General features: G+C 42.1%; 1 protein-coding gene across 1 annotated transcript; it reads right to left on the reverse strand.

The window, feature by feature from the left end:
* Positions 1 to 1057: 1057 nt before the first annotated feature.
* Positions 1058 to 12426, reverse strand: LOC111654972 (synaptophysin-like). The gene is made up of 8 exons (XM_023406172.2): positions 12372 to 12426; positions 8112 to 8177; positions 5404 to 5528; positions 4497 to 4695; positions 4231 to 4422; positions 3564 to 3779; positions 2942 to 3022; positions 1058 to 1160 (listed from the first exon to the last, which is right to left on the reverse strand). The coding sequence occupies exons 1-7, from the start codon at positions 12387 to 12389 to the stop codon at positions 2957 to 2959; spliced, it is 882 nt and encodes a 293-aa protein (XP_023261940.1). The 5' UTR covers positions 12390 to 12426; the 3' UTR covers positions 1058 to 1160; positions 2942 to 2956.
* Positions 12427 to 12437: the final 11 nt, after the last annotated feature.

Here is a 12437-nt window from a genome sequence, read left to right on the forward strand (position 1 = left end):
ATAAAGATGGACGACATCCATGTTAATGGAGGAGACAGGCTTTACGACCTGTACTGCAGCCAGCGACCAGGGGGGCAATCGATGGGTTTTGGCTTCATTTTTGGGAGCTGTAATGCCCTCCATCTTTACACACAGTCATTGGTTCATACTTTGACTGGATACCAAACCAAAATACCACAGAAACAGTTTTGATGCAGTAAAGCAATGTCACCGTCCCTCGACCACAGTTGCCTGGCAACAAGAAAAACTCTGATGTTTTAGATCTGTGAAAGTAGAATGATCTGATCTGATCTGATGTTGGTTTGGTTTGTGATGGTCATATTTCAGACGGACGTGTCTGCAGGTCACGGCCTCTCCACTGAGCAGCAGCAGGAATGTAACAGACAGAACAAAGCTCCAGCTGAGCCCATTAATCAAACACACACAGTGCAAACCGTAGTGACAAGGAGCCATTTTGGATCCAGTTTCCACCCGGTGTCGCCATGAAGCTGGAGTCCAGACTGGGTTTACTGCATCTCCAGGATGACATCACTTCCTGTGTTGATATTTACATGCAGCAAGACAAACAGCAAACAGCTGGGAGGTGATGTTGGTGGAGGCAGGGTTGGATCCGGTTTGATCTGATTCTCATTTGGTTCGAATCTAGTTTGTCTGGTTTGGATCTTTGTGAACCCAGTCTGAACAGCTTTGTGACTGGCGGATGTGAATCTGGTTTGTTGATGTTGGGGGCGGGGCATATGACGGGGCGGGGTTCAATAGGAAACATGAAGAAACAATTCAGTCTATATTATATATCTGTTCAAAGTGATATCTATACAACACAAACATACATTCTCTCCACAGATTAATATGAATTTAACTCTTATCAACATAGTCACTGTTTCAGAAGGTTTCTATCCGTCAGCGTTGTTTGTTGTTGTTGTTGTTGTTGTAGTTCTTTGTTCAAGTTGTGGATTTGTTAGTTATAAGACTCTTTTTAATCATTTACACATCGATTCATTATAGTGAACATCTAAACACCCCCCCCTCCCTTTCAACCTCCATCCCCTTCCCCTCCCTCACTCCACCCCCCACCCCACCCGTTTACTTTGCAGACAGAAAGGAGTGTTGCATTGTGGGTAGGTTGCAGGCGACCCACTCTCGGTTCACTCCGACGTTTCCTGTGAAGGAACGCAGAAACATAAAGGACAGTTCAGTCTCATCTTGCTCTTTAATTAACACAGATAATAAGATGGATAAATTGGCTGATTGCTGCTGACTGGACAAACTGTTTCCCCTGATTTAGTCACAATGATCAGCAGCATCATGTCCATTACAGTTAAAGTCTGAACGTTAACATCATCAGGGGCCTGTGATGTGCCAGTAATGTTACTGACAGTGGGGCACGTTGTTTAAATTCACTTGCGCTTATCTTAAAAGGAGATTTGGTCAGGTGCATTGTTGGCGGCTTGCTATCTTGACGCAGTAATAAGCCATTACGCAATTGACCAGCAAAAACCCGGTCGCAAGTCAGTGGTACAGAATTTCACTGTCATTTTAAGGGCCGTGGTCAAGAGAGTAATATGTGCCAACATAAACAGGCACACAGAGCGCATACACTCTGCCACACTTGTTACACACAAGCAGAGTGAGCTGAAAATGCACTTAGATATTGGGATAAATCAGGTGGAACATTAAACTACAGCCTCAGAAGGTCAGAGCTTCTTTGTGACATGTTGTGTGTTGTATAACGTTCAGTCAAGTCAAGTCAAGTCAGTTTTTATTTGTATAGCGCCAATTCACAACATAAGTTATCTCAAGGCACTTTCCAAATAGTGCAGGCCTGGACCTTCTCTTAATAAAAAAAAAAAAATAATATTTACAGAGACCCAACAATTCCCAGAGCTGCTGCTGCCTGTGCCAGGACTGGGCTTACTGGTCAGTCACAATATGTAATCAACTGACCATAAATAGAATCTAACTCTGTGTGAAACACTACGCCATTATAATAGCAATCCACCAAGGTGCAAGCACACCTGGCTTTTAAAGGGAATGGCAGATGGCACTGTGATTGGTTTATTGGATGTTATGCCCAAAACACTCAATAACCATGAATGAATACCATGGATAATTGAGAGACTAAGTACAACCCTCATGTGCTTTGGATCGTTAAAATAGAGCCCTGTGTGTTTTACATGTTTTTTAATGGTAACTCTCTGCAGGCAGGAGAGCAGTTCAGGCAGACGGCTGCCCACCCCAAGTCTGGTTCTGCTCGAGGTTTCTATCTCTTAACAGGAAGTTTTTTCTTGTCACTGTTGACAGGTGCTGCTCATGGTGGGCATTGTTGTGTCTCTGTAATCAGTGTTATAGAGATACAGTATGGACCTGCTCTATTTGAACTGTGCTTTGAGATAATTCCGTTGTGATTTTGTGCTGTATAAATAAAGAGTGACTTGACTTAAGTCAAACCCCTTTTACACGTAGATCCCATTATATGACTGTGAAAACCCTCCATGATGTTGCCTTTGCTTGTTGACACTGAACCAAATGAAGCTTCATGGTGCTTCACAGGTATGATGTCTAACTCAACAGTGTTGGTGTCCCACCACGACAGCTTGACGTTGGTCTGGCACTGTGACGAACTCCACTGCCGGTATAAAGGAGGAACCGCTATGACCCCGCCAATTCTGTGTTTACATCTTTTATACAGAACAGTGAATAAAGTCTCCCACTGAAGATGTAAACCTTTAAAAACACCTCTGTCCTACCAACTATACCCTTCTGGTGCTGTGGTATTTGGATGGTGAGTGTGGGACTGAGTCTAAATACTTGTAGAAGGAGACGGTTATTTTCTGCTGTTCACTGTAGTTCTGATCAAACAGGAGGAAACACTGTTGGTTTGAGTCTGAACATCACCAGACTCCACTGAAATGACTAAAACTAATGCGTAAGGTGGACTCACCTGCTACCTGTAAGTTCACATCTGATTGGAGAAGGAGGTAGGCGCCCCCTGCTGGCCGTAACCCTGACCGTACTCTGCATCCTGGAGGACACACAAACAACAACACACTGAGTGACTGTACTACAGTCTGATACCATACTGCCATACTGATACTGTGTACTATAGTACAAGTACTGTACCAAATTATAGGTACTTGTACTTTACTTGAGTACAATTGTAGTAATTCAGTAATAGTAATTTTTTAAATGAATGCTCATGGAAACTGACTATGTGTAGCCTCATCTACCAAGCTGGATCAAGTTGAATTGTTTTTCAAATATGTCACGCATGAAGGAGACACATGATATGATTTGGCCAATCAGCACAGCCATCTGGTAGGTTATCATCCTGTTGGTTTGTGAACATGGATACATGTTATTAGGGTAGACCAAGTGTAAATGATACGATTCGCTTCATGGACGACAGGAAGTTGTTAAGTTGTTTAGACCACTCCATTGAACCAGCCAATCATAGCCCTTGTGTTGGAATTCATTTCAAAATGTTTCTGGCTACACTAAGACAAAGTCTCCTGGTATAGTTTCACCAAGTATTAATTAGCAGCTTGAGCAGGTCAGTTGATCACCTGATTGTATCCTTGCTGGCTGTAGTCGGGTTGGTATCCCGCCTGGTTGCTGGCATACGGGTCTTGTTCGTACGCCCCCTGCTGGGCGTAGGCCTCTGGTGCAGCAGGTTTCCCTTCTGGAGGAGGAGCCCGCATGAAGGGAGCGATGATACCTGTCTCTTTAAAGACGAACCATAGGTTTCCCGCCCACAGGATCAGGTTAATGAAACCAAATGCCTTGAGGAGAAGAGGATGAAAGTTATTGTTATTACTTATTTATTTATTTATTTTTTGACAGCACAGAACAGAAACACAGTTCAAACCGGTCCAAGTTTGATGACTATATTTCCAACATGTAAAAGGTTGTACGGGATATCGTGGATGGACTTCTTGTCAAAAATGGATTTACAATGAGGCCACTGCAGTAATGTAGCCTGTCTACTTCTGCCTACAACCTGGATTTGTCTATATACATTTAAATATGAGAACTTTGGATTCTTTTGTTCAATGAATAAATGGGTTTTGTAGAAGAACCTGTAAATATTTCTCTAAGTAAGGTCCTGAAACTGAGGTATCACCACTACTGTCTGTCAACCCTGATGAGAGGGTCAGACTGCTCAATGACCTCTTCAGAGGTCAGACATGTCCTGTGAACCTGCTGAGGCCTCAGGCTTGGTGAAGGTCTTACCACAGATGTGTTGAGTCCAGACATGACCGGGTCGTGGACTTCACGGCAGCGGTTCCCCTCACCCTTGCAGGCCTTAATCAGAGTGATCACCCTGTCTGGGTCGGTTGCACTCTTAACGTCAGACAGACCTTTGGCCCAGGCCGCCGAACTCACTAGCCACATGAAGGCGAACACTCCAGTCACTCCCAGGTCCTAAAATACACATTGTATGAGTGATGTTTCCCAAAGCTCACCTGTTACCTGGGCAGTCAGGTGGGTGTACTTACGATCAGCGGGCCCTTGTTGTTCTCCTTGTACTTCTCGAAGAAGAAGACATAGATGCTGAGAGCCGCTGTGGAGTAGAGGAAGGCAAAGACTCCGATGGTGACAAAGAATTCGGCCGAGGAAGAGTAGTCGCCAACCAGAAATAAACGCTCTGTTTCCCCAGCATTACAGACGGGGGCGTCGAAATACACCTGGTGGAGTCTGACAGAGAAAGAGTTTGAAATGTTTTGGTTCAGTCATTGTTAGAAACATCTACTGATGGTGAAGTCTGAATTTCAGACTGAAATATCTCAGCAACATCTGGATGGATCAACATGAGACGCTGGTCTCATGGTGCTCAGAGGATGAATCCTTTTTTTTTTAAGATTCTTTTTTATGAGACGGAGATGTACTGATAGAGTCAGGAGAGGGAAGACGACCTGCAGACCAGACTAGATCTGAACCCAGGCCGCTGTGGTGAGGACTCAGCCTTGTTAGTGGTGCAGGTTCTACTGACTGACACTTATCACCATCAACAGGTCAAAATTAAAAACACTTGCCCAACATTTGACTTCAAGCTGCTTCTGTCGTGGTTAAATGATCCTCTTTTAGTTCCTGTTTGCTCTAACTGTACCAAGCTCATTTCATTGGCTGACGATGTCCCAATCTGTCAGTGATCGTCATTTAAACAAAACCTAGTGATCAAAAATCTGTTTAATCCATCGAGATCCGTTTGGTTACAGCACACGTCCTTTGTCTTTTTCATCTGGATCGATACAGTCTAAATGTCAGGTTACAGTTATAGAATGTTTTTTTTCTTCTCTCAACTCAATCTTCTCTCCTGAAAGTCAGGTCCTGTCGGTATCAGTAAAGATGATGATGATGATGATGATGATGATGATGAAGAAGATGATGATGTGTTGTACTGACCTGAATGGATACTCAAACTCCACCTCTATACTCAGGTCACTGTCTGTCCGGTTCTTACACTCCACTGACATCCGAAACATCCCTGAGTAACTGCCACAGGTAGAGAAGGCAAAGATGGCGAAGAACTGGAGGAGGAAGAGGAGGAAGAGGAGAAATGATAAAATGTAAGTAACTAGAATGGCTCTCAATGGAGCGCAGGACTCTGCCAAAGCCAAACAATTGTACACGTCTGTGAGATCCAGGTTATGATCTGATCCAGATTATGATCTGCACCAAACTATACAAACTCACAGATCAACACCATATATGGCTCTGATTTTTTACATCAAGATCCAAACAATATTTCCTGTAGAAAAATATTCTGTCTCACAATGTTGAGGACAGTGACAGAAACCTCCTGGATCCCCCTGGACCAGGACCCATCTCCCCACCAAGTTTGGTGAAGACTGGTTCAGGACTTTTAATGTAATCAGACTGAACAAACAAACAAACAAACAAACAAACAAATGTGGGTGAAACAGGAGCGCCCTGGTGGAGGTAACAACATGTTAAAATACCAACACAGAGCAGAGCAGAGTGACTCGGTGATGTAAAAGGAAACTGCAGCAATGAATTAATCTATCAATCGACAGACAAATGATTCAATCAATGATTAATTTAACTGACCCTGATCCACCTCCTCTCTTTATTTTTCTGGGTGACATGTTTCCGTCTATATTAGTTTATAATTATGATATTCTCCTTAAGGATGCTGAATTCAGCATCATTTGGTGGTTGTTTCTTCTGAAACAATAAAAACTTGGCACAAGAATAATGAGAATAAATAATAAATATTAATGACCTGGGCTTTGTGCTGATTTGCTGTCTGAACACCTGGTTAGACTTGATGGTTGGATAAGTTTGTTGTTGTCTGATATTAGCTCCATTAATCACCAACTAACAAACATTATGTCCAGTTTATTGGACATGTGGTAATGAGCTGTGTTACTAATGACATTTTACAGGTTTCTGACTTCACTGATAATTTCTGAACACTTCCCTGTAAAGACTCTGGAACAGTTAAGACCTGATGTGTGATCTGGGTTCAAGTACCAGTGACATGGAGGAAATGTTCAGTTGGGTAAAACCTGCTCGTTATATTTAAGTTTTTAGGAAATTATCTTGAAGAGTTGCTAAAGTTAAAAAAAGCCATTAACGTCCGGGGCGGAAAAAATGAGTAATAACTATTATTCATAATTGAAAGGTTCCACTTTACACAGCTCTTTCATTTCAGTTTAATTTCAGCCTCTTTCTGGGACATTACAAAGTTCTGCAACTCCTCTGCTTTTTCAGTAAAAAATATCCAGATAATTTTCCTAAGAAGATGTGGTAATGATCATCAGAGATGAGTCAGTGACTGACAGGAACAGTTTTATATAACACCAGTTTTTATCTGAAAGGTCTGAGAGAAAATATAGATCACTGCTTCCCAACCTGTGCGCTGCAAAGGTATTTCAAATCTTTTGCTGAAAAGATGTAATTATATAAAACAAATAAGAAAAAAACATTAAAGATGTTGAAAAAAGTATTACGGTCTACTCAGTGTGATAAGCCAATGATTGGAGCTTTAATGTTGTTGCTGGCCATTGTGCTTTTGTTCTCAGTCTGATTACTCACTAACAGATTACATCCATGACAAAAGCTGGAGAATCAAAATGGATAGCGGATTAGCAACAGGTTCAGTGAAATTACTATAGAAAGCTGGTAGAATTTATTATTTCCTGGCTTATATAGGTTGATATAAATTTATGTCAGGTTTCTACTTGTGTTCCCTCCAGTTCTGAAAGCAAAGCATCTGAAAGAACCTGGAGAACAAAGAGTCTCCAATAGAACCTGGTCTCACTGAGGCTTAAATTTCAGCTTTTTTAAAGGAGGTTCTGTAGAAGCAGAGTTAGTGTTATAGTCTGCAGGAGGATGACTCATCATCACTTCTATCTGTAGAGACTCAGAGTCACAGCGTGGAGCTGCAGCAGGAATCAAACCCACAACCCATACAGTGTCAGTGCCCTGCTCATCTGCACTACAGTCCACCACCACCATATATCATCATCATCATTATCATCATCATCATCTTCATCATCATCATCTTCACTGAGCAGTAGGTTTACAGAGGACACACACACACACACACACCATGCCACATGGAGGATCTGGCTGTGACCATCTGCTCAGTCTCTGTGTGTGTGCATGTGTGTGTGTGTGTGTGTGTGTGTGAGTGTGTGTGTGTGTGTGTGTGTGTGGACTTGTACCTCTATCTGTGTGAGGACCAGTTACAGACCTGACAGAGTGAGGACATGTTGTCTGGTCTTCTGGCTTGAGGGTTCAGGTTTGAATCAGGTTTAGCGTTCAGGGAGTGCATGCAGTGAAGTGTGACGTGTTGTCGCTGTGAAAAACCTCCACAGGTAGTTTTGTGTTGTGTGGGAACATCTTGAGAATGTTCTCGGAGTGTTCAGGGAACACGAGGGAACACGTTGAATACTCTGTGAACAACTTCAGGCTGTTTCTGGATTTAGAAGAATTTTTACAGAACCTTGGGAACATTTTTGAAAACGTTTGTGTGTGTGTTTTTTTGGAGATGGTGACAGGAGAGTGAAGTGGAGTCAGTGGAGGAGGCTGCAGCTTGATGTGTGGCTGTAGCAGTGGAGCAGGTGTTGGTTTGATGAACTCACCCATTCTAAGACCTTAATGAAGCCCAGAGGAACCTTCAGCACCCTGAACTGACCCTGGGCCACCAGCTGCAGACACAGAGACACACAACAGTTACTTATTGTCATCTGAGCACAGACCAATACTGATGAACCTGTTACCTGTCATACAGGTGTGTTTGGTACCTCTCTCAGTGACAGGAAGTGATTATAATTACAGAGTCTCCGCCCACAGCAGGACAGTGTAGAGGTGGACAGGTAACAAGGGGAGAGAGGGAGACGTATGACTGAGGTACATCCGTACTCCAGGAACAGTACCAGGACAACAGTGTAAAAATACTGCATTACAAGTAAAAGTACATATCACAATAAAAGCACTTCCTGTAGTTACAGTATCACAATAGAAGTACTTTATGTAGTTACAGTATCACAGTAAAAGTACTTCCTGTACAGATCATTGATTTTGAGTCATGTTGCTGTTGTAGCTGTTTTAACTACGTCAGATACACTCGGATAGTTTAGTCCACTGGGTCACAACCTAGGGGTCGTGCCCCTCCAGAGGGCCACCAGATAAAACTGAGGGGTCGTCAGATGATTCATGGCAGAGGAAAGACAGTTCACCTTGTATAAAAAGTACAAAATAAAAGTTCTGATACATACATTTAGATTCATCTTTCAGACTTTTTCTAATCTTTTTGTGAAACGCTGAATCATTTGAATTTTCTTTGACTCTCAGTTCAGGAAACTGGTTTCATCTTCAGTGTGTTGTTTTTTTACAGGGTTATAATTTAAAGGCTAAATAAAACAGTACAGTGTAGTACTAAAAACCTGGTCTGAGACTGAACCTGGTCTGAGTTTAGGTTTTTACAGACAGACAGACAGACAGACAGACAGACAGACAGACAGACAGACAGTCCTGTAGTCAAACAAAAAGATCAATGTTACTTCTCACGGTCGACTCACATTTAAAACTTAGATCAGTTACTGTGTTTTTGTCACTGACACCAGAGTCCATTCACAAAATCAATAAAAATATCACCGGACTCTGCAGAGGATCAAACTGTGAATGTACTGAGGCCAAAACATCGAACATGTTTCATAGTGTAGGATTATTATAGAATAAAGTCACAATGAATCATGAAAACATGATAACATGAAACCAAACAATTAATAAAATCGTATTTTAAGAATGTTACATAATCAATATATTACATCCATTAAATAATCTGCAGCATAAGTTGACTCACATTATTACAGAAATAGGATGATAATGAGTAGATATTATGTGTTATTTATAATTAATATTATAGGAATACTACAAGAGACACACAGTATCAGGTTTTGTAGCTAAAAATATTACAATATTACAGAATAATAATAAGAGGTGTGTTCAGAGGTTAGAATATTTCAGTTTGAAATAATGAAAATATTGAATCAAAGAAATGTTGATTATGACAGATATTACAGTCTGTTATCAGAATAAGAACGAAACCTGTGGCTCTGTGGCCTCATCACGGCTCCAGTGCTACGTATTGATCCAACCTGCAGAGTCTAAAAAAACAGCTGTTGTCTGTGTCTCAGCAATAACTCATATTTATCACTCAAAGCTAGCTGTCAGCTGATCAGGTGATTTATCACATCTGATCAGAGAAGGAACCAATCAGAGACTGATGCTGCACCAGAACATTCTTTAAAGAAATCCTACAGTTTATTCAGTTCAGTGTTTTTCTACAGGAACAAGTACAATTATCTTTTTTTATTGTGTGAAACCTTTAAATATGCTGAACAATGATCCACAGTGGGATTTGTTTATAATGTTTAAATATAGAAACAGATTAATTCTGCTGGAAACATGGATTTAATAACTGGTTGAACCTCCGCTGAACCCAGCTCCTTCAGTAGCTGCTGATCAGAGCTGCTCAGTGTTCAGGAGCAAGTTTGGACCCTTCATTCACTGGACCACACCAGACGGTGGATTTTCTTTGATGTTTAGGGCGTCAGCAGCTTCTCTCGAGCTTCAGCAGGTGGACAGCCACGTTGACATTATGAGCCTATGAGAGACCTCGATAAACTTGATGATGTGGAGCTGTGTGCGCATGTGTACTAGCCTCATTTCCAGTGACACTCCCCTAATCCATCAGTTTACATATAAAAATGCTGTATCCACCACAAGTTATCAGGCACAGATTTCACTGATTGTGAAACTGAGGCAGAAAGGTGCATCATTTTACTTTACTTTAATACAATCACTCCAAATGTGAAGTCCTGTGTCACTCTGAACTTCAGTTATTGGGACTAGAGATGTCTTAATGAGGCTACCATACGCGTTGAAAACTGTGATTAGTAAATACCAAAATACTATGAAACGGTTAGAGAATGACAATAAATAAGGACATTAAACAATGTTGAAGGAAACATTGAGCACACGAACACATTATTACTGTTTATGAATTGTAAAATTGTAAAACTTAATGATAATGATAATGAATGAAGCTCTGTGAAGTTGGTTATTTTATTTTGTGTTAAATTACATGGCTTATCATTAACTTCACTGTAAATTGGATCACTCTGGAAAACTGTGTGTACACATGGTCAAAGGAATGTGTCAGGTGACACATTCTGTTTATAAATACTAATTTATGTGTGGGAAATGACGTACACATGGTTTTTGTGTGTACGCATCATTTATGCATCTGACTCTTGGTCTGATAACTCCTGACTCCAGGTAGCTTCTGTTCATATCCTTAACTGAGGTTCACACACTGTTTCAGCTGCACTGTGAATGTTTGAATCATTTTTCAGTAAGAATAACACAATGATTTGTGTTATTAGTCAAAACAAATTGTTTTTGTTCATCATTGTAACTTAAATGAAGACCTGATCAGATTTTAGGACAAATTATTAAATAAATGAAGATGACTCCACAGGTTCATCCCCCTTTCTTTCTGCAGTATCCATCATCAGCTCCACGGCCTTAAAGTAGAAAAATAAAACAGAGGCCACACCCAGGAGGACTCTGAGAGGGTCCAGAGGCCCCCAGTTAGTTTAATCCAGACTGGAAGAGAATATTAAAGAAATGTTTCTGTAGAGGACAGAGAGACAAACGTTATTGCTGAATAGTATTATTCCTATTAACGCTGAAACTAATGATTTCATCATCAGTTTAATCCACTGATTTTTTTTCTCAATAATCGATCGATTGTTTTGTAAATATAACGTCTTCAGTCTCTTCTGTCCTACCAACACTTCACACTCAGCTGTCATGTGACCAACCGGCGGCTGGTTCTGCTTCTACTAAACCAGCTGCTGCCATTGACTTATCAATTAATCTACACTGCTGCTCTACTCAAATACATGACTGTTAAAATAATCAGAAATATATCTTAGAAATGTAAAGACAGTGACTGTGGAGAAGCTCCACCCTGATGTAGGTGGAGCAGAATGAACCAGAGGAATAAACACAGACAACCTATTCTCTGCTGGTCTCCATCTTGCAACGCTGCTGCTGAGGAGGAGGAGGAGGAGGAGGAGGAGGAGGAGGAGGACCACCCGGGTTATAACCGGGTTAAATAACACGGGAGCAGATCAGCTGGAAAACGGCGTGAACATGTAAAACCGGAGCCGGCTTGACCTGCAACAACATCAGCATCCAAAGGAAATCCCTCTCCTGCTCTGGCTGCCATTTTAAAACCCCACATACACACACACACGCACGCACGCACACACACACACACAAACACACACACACACACACACACACATGATTTCATCACGCGAACACTGAACATTGATGTAAACGGACAGTTGGTGTTATCTCTCCTGCAGACAGTGCGCAGGGCTGAACAGACCCTCTCTTCCCTCTGGAAGCCTCCCGCAGTCCGCCTCAGAAAACACCCCCCCCCCCCCCCCCCCCCCCCCCCCTTCACCCGGGCATCCTGAGCGCGTGAACACGGTCTAATGAGTCAGATGTGAGAGATGAAATGAGGACGACACAAACATCTGCAGCGCCATCGCTCCTGATTTCATCAATAAAAAAAGAGGAATCAGCTGATATCTGGGATTTCAGGCTGATTTCTCTGTTTTCTCTCCGCTGTTATCATCGGTGCTCCTCACGGCTCCGCGCTGCGGCCCATCACAGAGCTGCTTCACCGGGAGACGCACACAAAACCCGCCGGGCCGCCCCGAAACACGAGACAAACGCATCCCAAGCACAAGACACGCACACAGGTGTGAAAATAAAAAGCAGAACAGATGAAATAAGGTGTGAACGTTCAGTGTTGGTACCTGGTTTACGACGTCCATCCTGCCGCCTGTCGAGAGGAGAGAGAGGAGATGGAGGGAGGAGGGGGG

The sequence above is a fragment of the Seriola lalandi genome, unplaced genomic scaffold (assembly GCF_002814215.2).
Source record: "Seriola lalandi dorsalis isolate HSWRI2012SDOR001 ecotype SW California unplaced genomic scaffold, Sedor1 jcf7180002054296, whole genome shotgun sequence".
Lineage (NCBI taxonomy): Eukaryota > Metazoa > Chordata > Actinopteri > Carangiformes > Carangidae > Seriola > Seriola lalandi.

Coding starts and splice junctions, on each gene's coding strand:
- LOC111654972 (XM_023406172.2), bottom strand. Junction 4,423..4,496: donor ACAACAAGGGCCCGCTGATC/GTAAGTACACCC, acceptor TGTGTATTTTAG/GACCTGGGAGTGACTGGAGT. Junction 3,023..3,563: donor GCCAGCAAGGATACAATCAG/GTGATCAACTGA, acceptor TGTGTCCTCCAG/GATGCAGAGTACGGTCAGGG.